General features: G+C 38.6%; 2 protein-coding genes across 3 annotated transcripts in view; both read right to left on the reverse strand.

Moving 5' to 3' along the window:
* The window catches only part of LOC122480747 (guanylate-binding protein 1-like), a 175744-nt gene that overhangs the window by 57891 nt on the left and 97116 nt on the right, over positions 1 to 20737 (reverse strand). The window lies entirely within an intron of this gene.
* LOC122480744 (guanylate-binding protein 4-like) overlaps positions 1 to 20737 on the reverse strand; it is a 35889-nt gene that overhangs the window by 9716 nt on the left and 5436 nt on the right. Inside the window, exons 4-12 of one of the 2 annotated variants that reach the window (XM_043575515.1) lie at positions 15412 to 15521; positions 15006 to 15202; positions 12789 to 13034; positions 11448 to 11728; positions 10306 to 10518; positions 8912 to 9014; positions 8388 to 8581; positions 7360 to 7528; positions 6555 to 6748 (exon numbers count right to left, since the gene is read on the reverse strand). In XM_043575515.1, coding sequence (XP_043431450.1) covers positions 6555 to 6748; positions 7360 to 7528; positions 8388 to 8581; positions 8912 to 9014; positions 10306 to 10518; positions 11448 to 11728; positions 12789 to 13034; positions 15006 to 15202; positions 15412 to 15521 — 1707 coding nt within the window. The remainder of the gene's footprint in view (positions 1 to 6554; positions 6749 to 7359; positions 7529 to 8387; positions 8582 to 8911; positions 9015 to 10305; positions 10519 to 11447; positions 11729 to 12788; positions 13035 to 15005; positions 15203 to 15411; positions 15522 to 20737) is intronic. The other variant, XM_043575516.1, reaches the window with a different exon arrangement.

Below are 20737 nucleotides of genomic sequence, written 5' to 3' on the forward strand. Positions count from 1 at the left end.
AACAGACACATTGATTAGTGCAACAGAATAGAAAACCCAGAAATGAACCCCAACTATACGGTCAACTAATCTTTGATAAAGCAGGAAAAGAATATCCAATGAAAAAAGAGTCTCTTCAACAAACGGGGCTGGGAAAACTGGACAGCAACATGCAGAAGAATAAAAGTGGACCACTTTCCTACACCACACACAAAAATAAATTCAAAATTGATGAAAGACCTAAATGTGAGACAGGAAACCATCAAAATCTTAGAGGAGAACACGAGCAGCAACCTCTTTGACCCTGGAGCAGCTTCTTACTAGACACATCACTGAAGGAAAGGGAAACAAAAGCAAACATGAACTATTGGGACTTCAAGATACAAAGCTTCTGCACAGTGAAGGAAACAATCAACAAAACTAAAATGCAGCCTATGGAATGGGAGAAGATATTTGCAAACGACATATCTGATAAACGGTTAGTATCCAAAATATATAAACAACTTATCTAACTCAACACCCAAAAACCAAATAACCCAGTTAAGAAATGGGCAGAAGACATGACATTTTTCCTAAGAAGACATCCAGATGGCTAATAGACACATAAAAAGATACTCAACATCACTCATCATCAGGGAAATACAAATTAAAACCATAATCAGATACCACCTCACACCTGTCAGAATAGCTAAAATTAACAACTAAGGCAACAACAGGTATTGGTGAGGATGCAAAGAAAGGGGAACCCTCCTGCACTGCTGGTGGGAATGCAACTGGTATAGCCACACTGGAGAACAGTTTGGAGGTTCCTCAAAAAGCTAAAAGCAGAACTACCTTTGAAGATCTGGGGTTTATGTGGTGGGCTCTGTGCTGGGAGTTAGATTCACAATGATGAAAAAGTCTGAGCACCTGAGATCAAGAGAGGAGGAGAGATGCCTATAAATAGGCTATTTCAATGTCACAATTAGTAAGAAGTGCTCTTACTAATTGTAGGGGTGATGATAAGTGCTCTTACTAGTAGGGGTGATGATAAGGAACACAGAGGAGGAACAGATCAACTGCCTCCTTGGGAAGTCAGGACAGATAGGGGCTAGCAAATAATGAGAATGTAGTATGGTGGCAGGATGTCTGTATGCAATATACAAAGACACAGAATCCAAAGATAACATGTGCAGCTTGCAGAATCACAAGTAGTTCATTCTAGCTATATCACATTCTACAGCACAAGGCAGCTGGAAAAGGAATTCCGGAAAAATCTAGTTGATACTGAAGAACAATTTTTCTAATTCACTCCCTTTATAAGCATGGGGCTGGAACGTAGAGGCATTCTAGCAAACTTCCCAAGTGACTATATAGCAAAAGAAATTAGATTTCACGTACAGCATGGTGATTATCATTAATAATAGTGTTGTATGTATTTGAAAGTTGCCAGGACAGTAAATCTTAAAAAGTTCTCATCACAAGAAAAAAAGTGCAACTGTGCATGGTGATGGGCGGCAACTAGACTGGGGGTGACCATTTCCCAGTGTATATAAATGCTGGATCAGTATGTTGTACGCCCGAAACTAATATAATGTTATATGCCAATTATACCTCAGTAAAAAAAGAAATTAGAGACTGGAACATCGAAAGGTCATAATTAAAGCAAGATTAGGATGCATATCTTATGGTTTTCAGCTCCCTGTTGTAATCAGCAGACTCTTCCTACTGCACTGAGGTATGCTGTTTCAAGGAGCATAACTGCTTCCACCCTATTACTAAATGTTCCCTTTCCATGTATTTTTATTTTAGTTTTAATTTTAGCAGTTTTAAGTCTTTATTTCTGAATATGTAACAGTAATACCATACAAAATGCAAGAGGCATGGAGAAGAATATATGACATAAAGTTAGCTACCCTCTCAAGCCTCACATCAACTACACAGGTCCATCCTCAGTCACAACCATAGTTACTAGTTTATTTCATATTTTTCCTGAGACATGTAAAATACATGTGCATATTCATTATATTTAAATTTACTAGTAGCAACTATGCATACTTTCCGGATGTTTTTTTACTTTATGCTAAATCTAGAGATCTTCTCATATTAGTACAGAGTTTTCCCTTTCATTGTAGTGACCATAGAATACTCTTGTACAAATGCCCCATGATTTCTATTACCAGCACCTGACAGTTGTTTTCTGATTTTGTGCCATACACATGTGCTGTAACATATATCCTAGCACGTATGACATTGGCACACGTACAATTAAATCTATAAGATAAATTCCTAAATTTGAACTTGCTGGATCAAAGGTATGTGCATTTAATACCTTGATATAGAATTGTTCCAATCTGTACTTTCTCAAAAATATGGGAAATTTCCTATTTCTCCAAATCCTTGGCAACTTAGTATCCCATCAAATGTGTTTTGCTTTGCTAACCTTAGGGATGAAACAGGAGCCTCAAAACTTTATTTTGCGTATCTCATATTATTAGCAAAGTTGAATATATTTCATTTCTTCTAATGTATTTGCCCATTTTGGGGGGACAGGGGTGTTCTTTTTCCCACTGCTTTAAAGGGATCATTATGGCTTAAAGAAATTATATTATTTTTTCTGATACATATTAAAATGAATTCCTCATTTTGCCATCTTTACTTTGCTCATGTTTTTCTATGAAGAACTTTTTTTTCTTAGACAAATGAATTCATCAGTATTTTCTTTTATCTACCTCAGTATGACTTATTTCACTTAGTGTAATACCCTCTAGTTCCATCCAGGTTGTCCCAAATGACACAATCTCATCCTTTTTTATGGCCATGTAATACTCCAGTGTGTGTGTGTGTGTGTGTGTGTGTGCGCACGCGCATGTGTGTGTGTGCATATGTATATATATATATATATATATATATATATATATATACACCACATCTTCTTATCTGTTTATTGATGGACACTTAGATTGCTTTCATATCTTGGCTACTGTAAATAATGCTAGAAGAAACATGGGGGAGCACTTTTTGAATTAGTGTTTTTGTTTTCTTTGGGCATATACTCTGTAGTGTAATTACTGGATCATACGGTATTTCTATTCTTAATTTTTTGAGGAACCCCCATACTGTTTTCATAGTGGTTATATCAATTTACATTCCCATCAACAGTGAATGAGGGTTCCTTTTTCTCCACAACCTTGCCAACACTTGTTATTTCTTGTCTTTTTGATTTTAGTCACTCTGGTGTGAGGTGGTATTTCACTGTAGTTTTTTTTTTTTTAAACTTTTTTTTCAACGTTTATTTATTTTTGAGAGAAAAAGACAGAGCATGAGTGGGAAAGGGGCAGAGAGAGAGGGAGACACAGAATCCGAAGCAGACTCCAGGCTCTGAGCTGTCAGCATAGAGCCTGATGTGGGGCTCAAACTCACAAGCTGTGAGATCATGATCTGAAGTCAGATGCTTAAATGACTGAGCCACCCAGGCGCCCCTATCTCACTGTAGTTTTGATTTGATTTCACTCATAAGTGGAATCTAAGAAAAACCACAAATGAATAAACAAACAAAAAGTAGTACCAGACAGAGAACAAACTGATGGTTTCCAGAGGGGACGGAGGTGTCGGGAATGGGCAAAATAGATGAAGGGAGTGGGAAAGGCTTCCAGTTATGGAATGAATAAGTCACAGGAATAAAAATCACAGCATAGGGAATACAGTCAACGATACTGCAACAGCAATGTACAATGCCAGATGCTGGCTAAACTTGTGGTGAGCATAGCATAATGTATAAACTTGTCAAATCACTATGTTGCACACCTGAAACTAATGTAACATTGTGTGTCAATGACATTCAAAAAAATTTTAAATATACCTTTTTTATCTATTTCCATTATGTCATACTTAGAAAGGTCCTACTGGGGCACCTGGGTGGCTCAGTCGGTTAAGCTTCCAACTTTGGCTCAGGTTATGATCTCACCGTTCATGAGTTCAAGCCCCGCGTTGGACTCTGTGCTGACAGGTCAGAGCCTGGAGCCTGCTTCAGACTCTGTCTTCCTCTCTCTTGGCCCCTCCCCCACCCACAGTCTGTCTGTCTGTCTGCCTCTCTCTCTCTCTCAAAAATAAACATTAAAAAAAATTTTTTTTAATATATGAAATTTATTGTCAAATTGGTTTCCATACAACACCCAGTGCTCATCCCAAAAGGTGCCCTCCTCAATACCCATCACCCCCCCCCCCCCATCAACCCTCAGTTTGTTCTCAGTTTTTAATAGTCTCTTATGCTTTGGCTCTCTCCCACTCTAACCTCTTTTTTTTTTTTTTTTTAAAAGAAGGTCCTATCTACTCCCATATTATTATTATTTTTTTTTAACTCCCCCCTATTATTTAATTTTATGCTGTAATTTTTTCTGTTTGTATCTTTGAACCATCCGAAATTTACCTGGACCATCTTGAAATTTACATGTAAAGGAGAACCCAACTTTTCTTTTTCAGATGGCTGCCTATAGTTCAAACACCATTGGCTGAATATCCCATATTCCTTCACACAAGAAAATGCCCAAATTATCATCTGCTGAATTTCTGCATGACTTTGCACAAATTTCTTTTCTTTTCTTTTTTAAATTTTTGAGAGAAAGAGAGAGTGTGAGTAGAGGGGGAGAGACAGAAAGAGAATGAAAGAGAATCTCAAGCAGGCTCCATGCTCAATGTGGATGGAATCCCAGATGGGGCTTGATCCCACAACCATGGGATCATGACCTGAGCTGAAATCAAGAGTCAGATGCTCAACCAACTGAACCACCCAGAAGCTTCATGCACCAATTTCTAAACTTCCAAGTCTGTTTTGTCATTGTTTCAATATTCAGATGTTAGTACCACAATGCTAATTCTTGGGATGTTTTAACATGTGGCTAAAGCTAGTTCCCTTTCATTTGTCTTTTTTCAGGATTGCACTGGATATTTTTGTTTTTGGCTTTTCCATAAAACTTTCAGAATTAATTTATCTACTTCTTGAAAAATTATGTTTGACATATTTTGGGATCACATTAAATGTTCATATTAACTTAATACTGAAATTTTAATTTCTGTCCATTTTTATAAATTGTGTCTTACATAGCATTTAAAAAATTTTGTTCATGTAAATTTTACGTACTTCATGATTTTATTCTGTAGTATCATATTGCTTTTGATGTTACTGGAAATTTGATCTTTTTTTCCACTGTATCTTTTAATTTGCTTCTCATTTCTCCAAATTAATTTTGTCAACATGAAGTTTATCTTTTCTGGGTAAGACCTTCATATATTTAGATAATTACTTTTTAAACTTTTGTTAAATGAAACTAACATGACACATATACCTCAAAAATGAGTCACAGCATAACAAGTCTCATTCTATAATTTCCTAACAGGAATTATGAGCTTATTTCATTTGTGATCCCAGAACTTTAAATCCTTCAAAAGCAGTTTTTCTTGGGTTTCTAAAAGGGAGAGTTCACTTTTGAAAGTCCCCAATTATCAAGTTGGGTTTCACTTTTAACACTAGCAGCTAAGCTAAGCATACCCATCTTCATACCTTCTTCTCTATCTTCATAGTGTTCCTTGATGGGGTTTTTCAATATATCCATGTATTTGAAACTGATGGTAAGAGTATCTATGGCATGTAACTTCCTAATTTTCTCAGGATCATCTCACTGAGGGTGGGGAGATGCTGAGTCAAGACTGAGAACTATTACAGAAATGTGTTCCAGTTCTAACGATGCCCTTTGGGAGAGAATGTAGGTTTGGTTCTAACTAATTCTCAGTTCTGCTTGAGGTATGATGGCCAAAACCATCTACAAAAAATGAGAATTGCTAACACTGTGCAGAAAACAGGCTATCAAGCTGCATACTGGAATAAGGAAGACTATTCCCTTGAGCTTTATAGAGTAACACACAGATCTGGAAACAAATACAGCAAGTTATAGGGCTTTCAGAATTCTATATTTCATATCAGGAATAATCTGATACTTTCAGAACCCAGTAGATGTATTTTAGATGTATCTGATGGTTACACTAATATCCTAAAGACTATAGTATTGAGGTCCTACCCAATCCAAGCATTAAGAGAACATGCTGTAGTCACTACAAACAGCAACCTACCAATCTGCAGATGTTATTTGTTCATTTCAAAGACGAACACTAGAGGGGCACCTGGGTGGTTCAGTCAGTTAAGCATCCACCTTTGGCTCAGGTCATGATCTTGTGGTTCATGAGTTCGAGCCCCACGTTGCACTCTGGGCTGACAGCTCAGAGACTGGAGCCTGCTTCAGATTCTGTGTGTGTGTGTCTCTCTCTGCCTCCCCTCCCTTCCCCACCCTAATGGAGTTCTGTCTCTCTCCTAAAAATAAATAAATATTAAAAAAAAAAAAAAAGACCACCACTACAGAAAGTGTTGGAGTTGTGTGGATTTAAGGACCTCAGCAGGATCCAAAAGGATTTGAGGTTCTAATGAATTATATACTTTTTATGATTCTCCCTGGGATCTTGATTTCTATTAGTATTGGCTCTCCCCTTCCTCAGGAACCAGGGCACTGTCCATGGAGCACTGCGCAGCTCTGTGCAAGGCTTACCTTCAGCTTGTGCATCAGCACTTTTTCCTGCTCTCTCAGAAGGCTTTCTATTTCCTTCTCCAACTTCTCTCTCATTTGGGGTATGTTTTCCCTGAAGCTTCTCTCTTGAGACTCCATTTTTTGTGGCTGCTCTTTGTGTTTCTGACTTAGCAGCTCCTGCTCCTTCTCAGTTGCCTGCTTCTTAGCCCGCTCAGCTGTTCCACGAATGGTTTAGAGAGAGAAGAAAGCAATGGTCAGGTCTGATGATTTTATTCTGCAGTATCTCATCTGTTTTGCTGCAATTGCAAATTCAGCTTTTCCTTACATTTATCTTTTATTAAAATTATTATTTTTTTTTAATATTTATTTTCGACAGAGAGAGAGAGAGAGAGAGGGAGGGAGGGAGGATGAGTGGGGGAGGAGCAGAGAGAGGGAGACACAGAATCCAAAGCGGGCTCCAGTATCCGAGCTGTCAGCACAGAGCCCGATGCGGGGCTCGAATTCACAGACCACAAGTTCATGACCTGAGCCAAAGTCGGACTCTCAACCCACTGAGCCACCCAGGCCCCCTACGTTTATCTTTTAACAATCTTGTTTACCATTTCTTTTATTTGATCAAAATGAAGTATGTCTTTTGTCTGTCAGGTCTTAGTAATCATTAATCACTGTTGGTCTTTAAACTTTTGTTAAAAGAAACTAATATGACACGTGCTTCCAAAATAAGTCACAGCATCACAAAAACCCTCATTTTATGAATCCCTAAAAGGAATTCTGAACCTATGTCATTATGAGCTGAGAATTTTCATCCCCAAACCAGGTAACTCACTATGATCCGGCGTTTCTTTACTGAATACTCCATCAGTCACATCAATAATCCATTGACCCAACAAATATTTATCTTTATTTGCCACAATCTCTTTTTTTAGTAGCTGTATCTCTCTACACAACTTCTCAGATTTCTTTTCAAATCCCTCATTACGAAGTTCTTCTTGGACCTATAAAAAAGAAAGAGTTCACTTCTGAAAATCCTCTATTATCAAAAGCAAGGGTTTTGAGTCTAAGAGTTTCAGCTGAAGAACCATGTCTACTGCACTATCACCCGAGAGTGCTCTTTGATGAGTGGATCCTGGAGAGTGGGAGTATCCATGGTTTACACCTTCCCACAATTCCCTCAGCACCATCTCACCAAGAGTGGGGTGGGGTCAGGCTAGATCAGACCTAAGAACTATCCTCTTAGTTCCAGCAGTGAGGATGTCCTTCAGGGGGATGTAGGATTAATTCTATTTCTCAGTTCCACCAAGGTAGCATGAACACACACGTCTAACAAAAATGGGAAGTGCCGATCCCCTCTAGAACACTGGCTGTCAAGCATCAGACTGAGTCGAAGAATTACTTTTCCTCTGTGCTCTGTCTGATGACTCACACAGATCTGGAAACAAATGCAGCAAATTTTAGAGCTTTCAGAATCCTGTATTTCAAGTCTTTCTGATACCTTTAAGATAAGCTGGAGTTCTTTTAGATCTGTTTGATGGCTGAACCAAGAATCCTAAGGACGAGCAGACTAGGGCCTTATTTAATTTGGGTCCAATGAAACCATCCTAACAATCACCACAAACAGCAGCCCAGCACCCTTAGGGATGTTAATTGCATACTACAAATTCTCCAACTACATAAGCCTTTGGAATTTGTGGATTTAAGAGCCCCAGCAGGGTCCAGAAAGATCTGAGGTTTTAATGAATCGTATGTCTTTTATGATTCTCCCTGGGATCATAATTTTTAATAGTTTGGCTCTCCCCTTCCTCAGAAACCAGGGCACTGTCCATGGAGCACGGCCCAGCTCTGTGCAAGGCTTACCTTCAGCTTGTGCATCAGCATTTTTTCCTGTTCTCTCTGAAGGCTTTCTCTTTCCCTCTCCAACTTCTCTCTCAGTTGGGCTATGTTTTCCCTGAAGCCTCTCTCTTGAGCCTCCATTTTTTGCAGCTGCTCCTTGTGTTTCTGAGTTAGCAGCTCCTGCTCCTTTTCAGCTGCCTCCTTCTTAGCCCGCTCAGCTGTTCCACGAATGTTTTAGAGAAGAAAGCAACAGTCAGGTCTGATTTCTACTCTCCTTAGCACAGATACCAAACTGACTTTGAAAAGGAAGCTGAGAAGCCCCCAAATTATGTGGGTCACCAAGAGCACATTTCAGAATATGATGGAGATGGCCCTCCTTGTCTGCCTGATATAAAAAGACAACTCTGACTGTTATATGTGTATTTAGCAGTGTCGTTCCACAGTAGGAGAGGAAGCTCTTTGTTTCATGCAGGTTTTGCCCTCATTTCTGTCTGGAGGTAGTGCAGCAACCCACCCACTCTGCTATGAGCTCAGCCCTGCACCTGTACCTGCGAGTGCCTTCTCTTGACAGGTCAGGGCTTTGTCTCCCTGCAGGATGGATTTCTCTATTGCCACTTGGGACTGTAAGAAGTGCTGGAGAACTTCATTTGCCTGAGGAAACAAGGAGAAGAGACATGACATGCAGCACACATCGGGTCTTTTGGGGGAAATTATTGTTCTACAAAGTCACAAATCTGGCCTTGTAAATTTTTCACTTGCTTAGATATCCCTCACTAACTTTCCTTCTATGCCTCCAATATAAATTCTGAGTTCTTCTGTGAGACCTGAAACCTTCCACTGCAGCCTCCTTTGCAGCCCTCCATCCTTCTTTCCAGTGAAGCTTTCCACTATCCACCCCAGGTGCCGCCCAGCAGACTGCAGTGTGTATATAAACAGGGACTCCTGTTTTCTCAAACATTAGCTCAATCTATTTTCTGCCAGGATGCTCATCTCCCCTTTCTTAACTAGGATAACATTTATGGATACTTCATCCTGTAACTCCTATTGCTCTTTCAGAGTGCTTTGCTAAGCTACCTTTCCAGTTTGGAGAATGGCCAATTACTCTGAGCGGCCCTACCAGCTCTCCCCTTGCTGGTAGTATGACTCTGGGCAACTTTTTTACTTCTTTGTGTATTGCATTTCTCAACTGCATAACTATAGTATCTAAGTTATAATAATATTCTGAGCATTAAATTGACAATCCAACCAAAATACCTGATTATAGGTTATTTACTATATGCATGGCATAGTAAGGGGGTGCTGAACATGTCTACTAGTTTTTTTTGAGAGAGAGAGAGAGAGAGAGAGAGAATGCAAATGAGCAGGGGAGGGACAGACAGACAGGGAGAGAGAATCTTGTGCAGGCTCCACGCCCAGCATGGAGCCCAATTCAGGGCTCAATTTTATGACCATGAGATCATGACCTGAGCTGAAATCAAGAATCGGACACTCACCTACTGAGCCACACAGGGGCCCCATCAGCCAATATCATAATAATTGTTACCATCAATAATCATTACCATTATTTTACTATCTGCTCATCAAAGTATGATAATTATATATTTGCCCAATTTTTTGTCTTCATTTCAGGTAATATCATCATCTTGAGAACAAAGGTTGTGTTTACTCTTTGTATCCTCTATATTTAGCAAAGAAATGGCCACATTGTTTGATAAAGAAAAGTTGTTCTCTTTAACCCAGAATTCCCAAAATATTGCAAATATATTTCCAGTTCCTTCAACAACATATAACTAATTGCGGATAAAAACTAAAAGTGTGGAGATATTGCCCTGCTCTGCTTTCTCCATAAAAATGGTGCTATGATCTTAGATTTTCAGAAAAAGCAACAAACACCTTTTGACTCTACGGTTCTGACAGCTATCCCTCCCTCTTTATTCCTTACCTTAACCCCTTTCCTGGGCACTAGGTTATAGTCCCATTCAACCTTGTTCTTTGCTTCTAAGTAGAGACTGTGTCCTCCAGGAACACAGAAAGTTCCTGTTGAGATGCTTTTCATCAGGGGCTCTGTAAGTTGCTGAAGCTTTGCCTGGGAATATTTAACAGATGTGTATTCATTCTGCAGCAAGAAATCTTTCTTCTTTTTTTCTATCATGTCCTGCCAGAGAAATGGGGGAGAAATCCAATAGAAAGAAGCTGTTAGAAGGGGAAGTCCAATGTCATCCTCTTAGAAAAAGCATTCTGATCACCTATGAGTAGACCGGAACATGGAATGGACCAGAAGTCAAAAGACTTTTAGTCCTAGTTCTAATCAATTCTGTGTTACTTGGGGAAAGCCCCTTAACTCCCTTGGATTTAAGCTTATCATCTACAAAATGATGGTGTTGGAAGACATAAACTCCAATTTTCCTTCTACTGTAGTATGATTAACAGTGACCCAACCATCAATAATAAACAATAGAAAGTTGATTTGTGGCCAGAAGTAGCACTTCCTCAGAGGATTTGGGTTGCTACAAATGGATTTTGTGTACGAAGAAAATCAACCCCCCAGTGCTGACTGAAGAATACTCTGAAGAGAGTTTGGAATCCTTAATGAATTCTTCCAGTAGGATTCTAGTATGTGAAGATATAAAAACAGAACTTTTTTCTTTGAACTTGTAAATTGCAATCCAAGGGATTGGATACACCAACAACCTTAATGAACTGGAGGCTCCTCAGAGGCCTGCAGATGAGAACTCAGTCCTGTTGACATCTTGTTCTTAGCCTGTGATACCATGAACAGAGCACAGGACCATTCCACACCAGACTTCTGACCTACAGATTGGTGAGCTTATTCATATTTGTTGTTTTAAACTGGTGAATTCATGGCAATTTTTAATGCAGCAATAGAAAATTAATGAACTGCCTACATTACAGTAAAAGGGTGAACTGTAGCCCTGTAAAGCCCTGTCTCACAACAATCCAGGCTCCTTCTATCATTGTAGAGATGAGCTATTTAATCAAAAATATAGGCTCTAAGCATCATTTCAGAAGGGGAGAAATCAGGAGTGATAAATTACCATGAGGTTTTTACTATAAGACAATTACCATGAGATTTTTCTGGAACTCCTGCTTGTCATCCTTAAAGGAATGCTCCATGAAGACTGCAATGGCTTCCCTCTCGCAGTCTGTATGCACATCCAGCAGCTCCTGGAGCGTGTCTGTGGGGAAGCTCACTCGTTGGGCCATCTGCTCGCTGTAGTGGTCGGCTGCCTTCTGCACGGCCACTGAGTTCTCACGCTGGGCAAGAGCTGTCACCACGTTCTCCAAGCAAGGAACTTCTCCCGTCTTGATGGCATCCACATAGGCTTTCAACAGAGTCTCCAGCCCTGAATAGGCCAGGAAATTTGAGGATAAATAGTGAGGTCTTAATCACTGGCTTTCAGTTTTTATGGAGCATCATCCTGAGATCACAAAAAAAAAAAAAAAAAACCCCACCTTATTTAGAAGGAAACTTTATTTTCTTCTTTGGGAATCTATTCCTTTCTAACAACATTACTGTTTTCCTGTTCTTTCTTTTATTGTTCTCCATTTCTTCATATTATAATTTAAATTACCAGTTACAACAAATATGCTCATGGGTCACTGGAAAAATAGTTTCCCATTCAATGAGAATAAAAAGAAATAGGTTATATAGGTGAAGTAGTGTATACAAACAAGACCAGATACATAATTTGTGTGGCCCAGTACAAAATAAAAATGTGGGCTCCTAGTTGAAAATGATCAAGAATTCAAAACAGCGATAGACAGATGTCTGGGTGGTTCAGCTGGTTAAGCAACTGACTCTTGATTTCCACTCAGATCATGATCTCATGGTTTAAGCTGAAGCCCCACATCGGATTCTGCACTGACAGCCTGGAATACTCTCTCTCAAAATAAATAAACTTAAACAAAACAAAATAAAACAGAGTCAGAGTATGAGCCCATCTCCACATGGGACTATATAAGTCACATACCCATGAAGCATGCATGCCCTGCATATAAGATTATACATAATCTTCTATCTCAACAGGCTTAAAGGAATTTATAGCTTCCTATTTATGATATGACTCATGTAAGTTTACAAAATATCTACTATATCCTTAAAGACAAGAAGATATCCCATAGGATTTCTCAATCTACAGATGTCCTCTCTTTAACTCCATCTTGGCTTTGTGTAACTAGTGAATTAAGGTTCTGAGATATATTAAGTCTCAGCAAACCCTCACATAGGGAGACTAATTAAGAAACATGTATGGATACTTTTCATGGCATGAATATCTGCTTCTCCATAGTCAGTTGACATCTGACAAACAGATGTCAACAAAATTACTGCCAAAGTCAGAGTATACTCAAAGCTCCCCCACGCACACTGATACAGAGACATGCTGTGGGACAAAGGTGACTCACGGTTCCCAGTGACAATGATTCCCTCTCGTAGGGTCTTGGTCTTTGTATGAGTGAAAACATAGGTACGGAATTTGTTTGATTGCTCCCGGAAACTACTGTCCAGCTGGTCTTCTGGCACATTCTCAATATGGGCTAAGAGATTTTTGTCATTTGTAGGCCGGTCAAAGATGAAGCACTTCCGTTTTGGAAAGAACTGTCTGATACACTCTCTGGACATGTTGGAATTTTGGATTTTGGGATTTGTGCCTGCAAAGGTGGAAAAAAGGTGATCACTGAAAGGCAGTCTCCAGGTAAGGGGGTGAGGACTTCATTTCCAGGAATCTTTGCATCACTGCAGCTCTTATGACTGTAAATCTCCTTTATTCTAATCATGTGTTTTACAAATCAATCTTGGGCTAACATACCAAAGTTAAGGAAAATTCCTTGAACAGAGTTAAGAGTCAAGGGAGTACTTCAGGAGAGGAAAGAGAGGCATTCAGCCCAAGAGAAGAACCTTAGGATAGTTTCCTTAGCATTTTTATGGAGTCCCATGGATTAAATACTGAATACATGTTTAGTGATTAAGAAAAGAAGAGTCCGAGGTCCATAAATATAGAGAACAAACTGGTGGTTGCAGAAAGGGTGGGGGTAGGGGAATGAGCAAAATGGGTGAAGGGGAGTAGGAGGTACAGGCTTCATGTTATGGAATGAAGAAGTCATGGGGATGAAAGACGCAGCAGAGGGAATATAGTCAATGGCACTGTAATAGTATTGTATGGTGATAGATGGTAGCTACTCTTGTCATGAGCATAGCATAATGTATAGAGTTGTCACATCACTATGTTCTACACCTGTAACAGTATGTGTCAACTATACTTCAATTAAAAAAAAAAAAGAAAAAAAAAAGGTCAGAGGTACTTTTCTGATCTTATTATTTCCATGGCAAAAATGAAATAATAGGCCTTGGGACACCTGGGTGGCTCGGTTGGTTGAGCATCTGACTTCAGCTCAGGTCATGATCTCACAGTTCATGAGCTCAAACCCCGCAGGAGGCTCTCTTCTGTCAGTGCGGAGTCCAGTTCAGATTCTTTGTCCTCCTCTCTCTCCGCCCCTCCCCTGCTCGCTCACTCTCAAAAATAAATAAACACCAAAAAAAAAAAAAAAGAAAAAAGAAAAAAGAAAAAAGAAAAGAAAAGAAGAAAAGAAAAGAAAAGGAAAGGAAAGAAATATGGGCCTTGAAGTGATGCCAGAACAAACGGATAACATTTTGCTGGGGAAATGTCAGGAAGGAAAAGATGATACCCATGTCAGTAAAGAAAACTTTTATAAGCATAAGCCCAAATCAGATCATACCGCAAATATGTTTAGAGAGTCCTGTAACTGAAATCTCTAAAGTATACATTAATCTCAATGTAATTTGAGACCTCATCATTTCCCTATGTCAGATTAATTTAGACTTCATAGAACAATTAAGAGCAACTCTATGGCACATATCAGCTGTTTAATAAAGAATAAAGTAATGAAAAAATAAAAATAGATATTCCCTATAGATGCCTTCTATTATCCACTCTGCTAAATATAATGTGACAAATTCATAATATTAAAATAGCATATTGTGTAAGGCTACAAAATGAAAAGGATGATGTTATAAGAAAGGTGACATGAAGGACTCAGTTTTACTGGAAAGGTACGTCAACATTTTTTTCTGGACCTGTTAGTGTGGAAAATACCCTTTCTGTGAAGAATATAACTCTCTAGGTACTAGTAAAATATATTTTACTATTAAAATATACTTACTATTTTACTATTCCAATTACCATATTACTATTACTATTATAATATATTTCAAAAATAAGGTAATTAATTTCATTGTGATTTTGTCTAGCAACTTCCAATCTGATTTTTTTTTAAAGAAAGAACAGGAAGAACACTTAACAAGCTACAGAAATATGTGGGCCTCAAGAAGTTATAGCACTGATTGCAATCTGGAGATCTTTTTTCATGGCATTAATTAGCATTAAGTTATCTGATCCAAAATGGGGCCCTAAATTTCTTTAGTGACCTTAAGCTTCAATTGCTGGAGATTTTAAAGTAATAATAACCCACAAAACCCAATCACCATTAGCACTGGCTTCAATCCAAATTCAAAAAAATATATATGTCAAATGCTGATTGACAGGACTCAGCTGATCCCACCCATTAAAAAAACCTTCTACCATTTAAGCCATACTCTGAGACCTGGAAGCAGCTTCAAGGCATCCTCCAGGTACTCATCTTCAGTTACGGAGTATCCATTTATCTTCATCTCCAATGTGAAATCTCGTAAAGCCCAAATAAAGTCTGGAAAGAAACTCACAAACTTGGCAGAGTCCTCTACCCCAGTGTAGTCTGAGGAGGACTTTGCCCTGACCAGCTGCGTTAGTTCAGTCATATAGCTGTAAGAACTCAGCTAAGGAAAAAGTACTTTACACCACAATTTCCAGATCTCAGATAGAAATACATTCTATAAACACTAATTTTTGTTCTCGGTGTCCCCTCACCCCCTTCTTCAACTATGACAATTAAGTCACAGGAAAGAGGACAGTCTCAGTTGCCATTCCTGTAAACTCAATAAAACTTGGTGGTTTGGTCCCTGGAAGGATACTGCAGCTGCTCCAGGGCCTGGCTGTTGATGGTGCCCATGCTGTTGTAGATCAAGGTGCTGCTCAGAAGCACAGTCAGGGCGAAGATCCATGAGTCATTCTTAGGGTCTTCCTGAAAAGCACATTGGACAAGGGACTTAGAAGGCTGCTCTTTATTCATTAATTCATTTTTCATTCATTCAGCTTTTCATTCATTATTTTGTCACTATATATTGCCGAACAGTATGGCAAAGAATACAAGTTTTGAAGACCATCATAAATTCAACCTTATTTTGAGTATTAATACAATCCCCTCTCAGAGCCTCAGTATCCTAAGCTATTAAAAGAAGTGAATGGCATGGTCAATATGTGTAGAATGTTTAATGCAGTGCCTAGAAGATAGTAGGTATACAATGTGAGCAATTATTCCTCTAACAAATTTTTCTTCATGTTGTCTGTATTTGCAACACAAATGTTGTTCAACAACTACTCTTTAGGCACCTACAAATGCCAGACACTGCATTTGGCTGTATGGATGAAAATATCCACATGAGATTCCCTGAACTCAAGATGACTTTATGAAGGGACAGATAAACATGTCAACATATAAATGTAACCGAGATTATAATCTCTCGCATGGAAACAAGTACTGTGCAACTTCAGAGCATATCTGCCAGGGATATGATGGATATATGATGAAATCTGGTGCACTTCAAAGAGTTGATAGAATGTGGACATGTAGATTTGAAGGGATCATGCAGCTTGCCAAGGCAGAATTATTAGAAAGTGCAGATCCTGAAAAACTGTTACAAAGTTACTTCTGTTTGACTGAAACAATGAGTAGGGGTGCAGATATGGAAGACAAAGCTAAAATTAAGATTCAGGGCAAGACCTGAAGTTCTCTGAAGACCAAGAAAACAGGGTCAGATATCTCAAATCACTCCACAATTCTAGCATTAGCCATTGGTTCTGCTGCCATCAGGAGTTTACAGTATGGTATACTTTGTTGCCTTGTACAAATGCAGTATCTGCATTCTATGCTTACCAGACTTGATCTTGAAGACTAGAACACTTTTTCATATTTTTGGGAAAAATTATTTCTTCAAGTCCTTATTTCATTATCCCTAAAACTAATCAAATTTAGATTTTTTTTTTTAAAAGCAGGACTTGAGCCAAAAACAATCTATTTAAATCTCAGGAAAATCATTTTGGCTTTTTTATTTGTTTGCATTTTCTTTTTTCTTTTTAAAATATATTTTAGTTAACATACAGTAGAATTTTGGTTTCAGAAGTAAAATTCAGTGATTCATCACTTACATACAACACCCAGTGCTCATCCCAACAAGTGCCCTTCTTAATGCACATCGCCCATTTAGCTCATCTCCCATCCACCTCTTTCCATCAACCCTCAATTTGTTCTCTACCATTAAGAGTCTCTTGTGGATTGTGGGGCACCTGGGAGGCTCAGTTGGTTAAGCACCTGACTTTGGTTCAGGTCATGATCTCATAGTTTGTGGGTTGAGCCCAGTGTTGGGATCTGTCTAGATCCTGGACCCTGCTTCAGATTCTCTTTCTCTCTCTCTCTCTCTCTGTCTCTCCACAGCTCCCACTCTGTTGCTCTCTCTTTCAAAAATAAATAAACATTAAAAAAAAAAGACTTCTGGTTTGTTAACCTTTCTTCTTTCCCCCCACCCTTCCCTTCATCTGTTTTGTTTCTTAAATTCCACATGAGGGGCGCCTGGGTGGCGCAGTCGGTTAAGCGTCCGACTTCAGCCAGGTCACGATCTCGCGGTCCGTGAGTTCGAGCCCCGCGTCAGGCTCTGGGCTGATGGCTCAGAGCCTGGAGCCTGTTTCCAATTCTGTGACTCCCTCTCTCTCTGCCCCTCCCCTGTTCATGCTCTGTCTCTCTCTGTCCCAAAAATAAATAAACGTTGAAAAAAAAATTTAAAAAAAAATTCCACATGAGTGAAATCATATATTTGTCTTTCTTGGACTGACTTATTTCTCTTAGCATAATACATTCTAGCTCCATTCACATCATTGCAAATGGGAAGATTTCCCTTTTATGATGGCCAAGTAATATTCTGTTGTATATACACACCACATCTTCTTTATCCATTCATCTTTCGGTAGACATGTGGGCTTTCCCCCTTGTTTGGCTTTTGTTGATAATGCTGCAATAAACACTGGGGTGCATGTACCCCTTTGAATCTGTATTTCTTTATCCTTTCAGTAAACATATAATAGTGCAATTGCTAGATTGTGAGGTAGTTCTATTTTTAGTTTTTTGAGGAACCTCCAAACTGTTCTCCAAAATGGCTGCACCAGTTTGCATTCCCACTAACAGTGCAAGAGGGTTCCCCTTTCTCTGCATCCTCACCAACACCTGGCATTGTTTCTTGTGTTGTTAATTTTAGTCATTCAGTCAGGTGTGAGGTGGCATCTCACTGTGTTTTTGATTTGTATTTCCCTAATGATGAGTGTTGTTGTGTATCTTTTCATGTGTCTGTTAGCCATCTGGATGTTTTTTTTGGAAAAGTGTCTATTCATGTCTTCTGCCCATTTCTTAACTGGGGTGTTTGTTTCTTGGGTGTTGAGTTTGATAAGTTCTTCATATATTTTGGATACTGTTTATCAGATATGTCATGTGCAAATATTTTCTCCCATTCCGTAGGTTGCCTTTTAGTTTTGCTGATTGTTTCCTTTGCTGTGTAGAAGCTTTTGTATTTGATGAAGTCCCAAGAGTTCATGTTTGCTTTTGTTTCCCTTGCCTTCAGTAATGTGTCTAGTAAGAAGTGGCTCCAGCCAAGGTCAAAGAAGTTGCTGCCTGTTTTCTCCTCTAGGATTTTGAAGGTTTCCTGTCTCACATTTAGATCTTTCATCTATTTTGAACTTATTTTTGTGTACGGTGTAGGAAAGTGGTCCAATTTCATTCTTCTGCATGTTGTCATTCAGTTTCCCCAACACCATTTGTTGAAGAGGCTGTCTTTTTTTCCATTGGATATTCTTTTCTGCTTTGTCAAAGATGAGTTGACTATACAGCTGTGGGTCCATTTCTGGATTTTCTATTCTGTTCCATTGATCTATGTGTCTGTTTTTGTGCCAGTATCGTACTGTCTTGATGACTACAGCTTTGTAATATAGCTTGAAATCCAGAAATGTGATGCCTCCAGTTTTTTAATTTTTCAGGATTACTTTGGCTATTCAGGGTCTTGGTGGTTCCATACAAATTTTAGGATTGTTTGATCTAGCTCTGCAGAGAAAGCTGGTGTTATTTTGATAGGAATTGCATTAAATCTGTAGATTGCTTTGAGAAGTGTAGACTTTTTTTTTTTTGAGTTGTGTAGACATTTTAACAATGTTTTTTCTTCTAATCCATGAGCATGGAATTGTTTTTCCATTTCTTTGTGTCCTCTTCAATATCTTTCATAAGTCTTCTACACTTTTCAAAGTACAGAACTTTTACCTCCTTAGTTAGGTTTATTCCTAGGTTTTTTATTGCTTTTGGTACAATTATAAATGGGACTGATTCCTTGTCTGTGTTTCATTATTTGTGCTTCGTTATTTTTGTTCTCTGACTGCTGAGGTTAAGACTTACAGAACTATGTTAAATAGTAATGGTGAGAGTGGACATCTTTGTCTTGTTCCTGACTATAGGTAAAAGGCTCTCAATTTTCCTCCATTGATGATCATTCTTTCATATATGGCCTTTATGATGTTGAGATTCCCTCTAAACCTACTTTGTTGAGTTTTTGTTTTATCAAGAATTGATGCTTTATTTAATCAAATGCTTTTTATACATTTATTGATAGGTCCATATGGTTCTTATCCTTTATTTTATTAATGTGGTATATCACACTGATTGATTTACAAATATTGAACCAGCCCTTCAGCCCAGGAATAAATCCCACTTGACTGTGGTGAATAATTCTTTTAATGTACTGTTAAATTCAATTTGCTAGTATCTTATTGAGAATTTTTGCATCCATATTCATCAGGGATATTGGCCTGTAATTCTTCCAATTCTCTTTGTCTGGTTTTGGAATTAAGGTAATGCTGCTTCACAGAATGAGTCTGGAAGTTTCTGTTCCAGTTCTACTTTTTGGAACAGTTTGAGAAGAATAGGTATTAACTCTTCTCCCTCTTTCCCTCCCTTACTCCCTCCCTTCATTACATCCTTTTGTATTAACTCTTTTAAATGTCTTATAGAATACCCCTGGGAAGCCATCTGGCCCAGGACTCTTGTTTTTTCAGAGCTTTTTTAAAAAAAATTTTTTTTAATGTTTATTTATTTTTGAGACAGAGAGAGACAGAGCATGAACAGGGGAGGGTCAGAGAGAGAGGGAGACACAGAATCTGAAACAGGCTCCGGGCTCCGAGCTGTCAGTACAGAGCCCGACGCGGGGCTCGAACCCAAGGACCACGAGATCATGACCTGGGCCGAAGTCGGACGCTCAACCGACTGAGCTATCCAGGCGCCCCTGGAAGCTTTTTGATAACTGATTCAGTTTCTTTTCTGGTTATGGGTCTGTTCAAATTTCCTATTCCTTCCTATTTTAGTTTTGGTAATTTGTGAGTTTCTAGGTATGTCCATTTCTTCCAGATTGCCCAGTTTGTTGACATATAATTTTTCACAGTATTCTCTTATAATTGTATTTCTGTGGTGTTGGTTGGGATCTCTCCTCTTTCATTTGTGATTTTATCTATTTGGATCCTCTCTCTTTTCTTGTTGAGAAATCTGGCTAGAGGTTTATCAATTTTTTTTATTCTTTCAAAGAACCAGCTCTTAGTTTCATTGATCTGTTATACTGCATTCTTTTGTTTCTGTATCATTTATTTCTGTTTTAATCTTTAATATTTCCCTTTTTCTGCTGGGTTTAGGCTTTATTTGCTGTTTCTTTTCTAACTTCTTTAGGTTTAAGTTAAAATTGTATATTTGGTACCTTTCTTGCTTGTTGACGTAGGCCTGAATTGCAGTATACTTTCCTTATAGGACTGCCTTTGCTGCATCCCAGAGGGTTTGGACTGTAATGTTCTCATTCATTCTCTAGTAGGATGTTTTTTACCTTCCATGTATTTAAGGGCTTTCCAAATTTTTACTTGTGGTTGACTTCAAGCTTCATAGCACTGTGATCTGAAAATATGCATGGTATGATTTTGATCTTTTTGTACCTATTGAGGGCTGATTTGTGACCCAGTATGTGATCTATTTTGGAGAATGTTCCATGTGCACTTGAGAAGAATGTGTATTCTGCTGCTTTAGGATGGAATGTTCTGAATATATCCAGTCATCCAGTCCAATCCAGTGTGTCATTCAAAGCCACTGTTTTCTTGTTGATTTTCTGCTTA

Source organism: Prionailurus bengalensis, chromosome C1 (assembly GCF_016509475.1).
Source record: "Prionailurus bengalensis isolate Pbe53 chromosome C1, Fcat_Pben_1.1_paternal_pri, whole genome shotgun sequence".
NCBI lineage: Eukaryota > Metazoa > Chordata > Mammalia > Carnivora > Felidae > Prionailurus > Prionailurus bengalensis.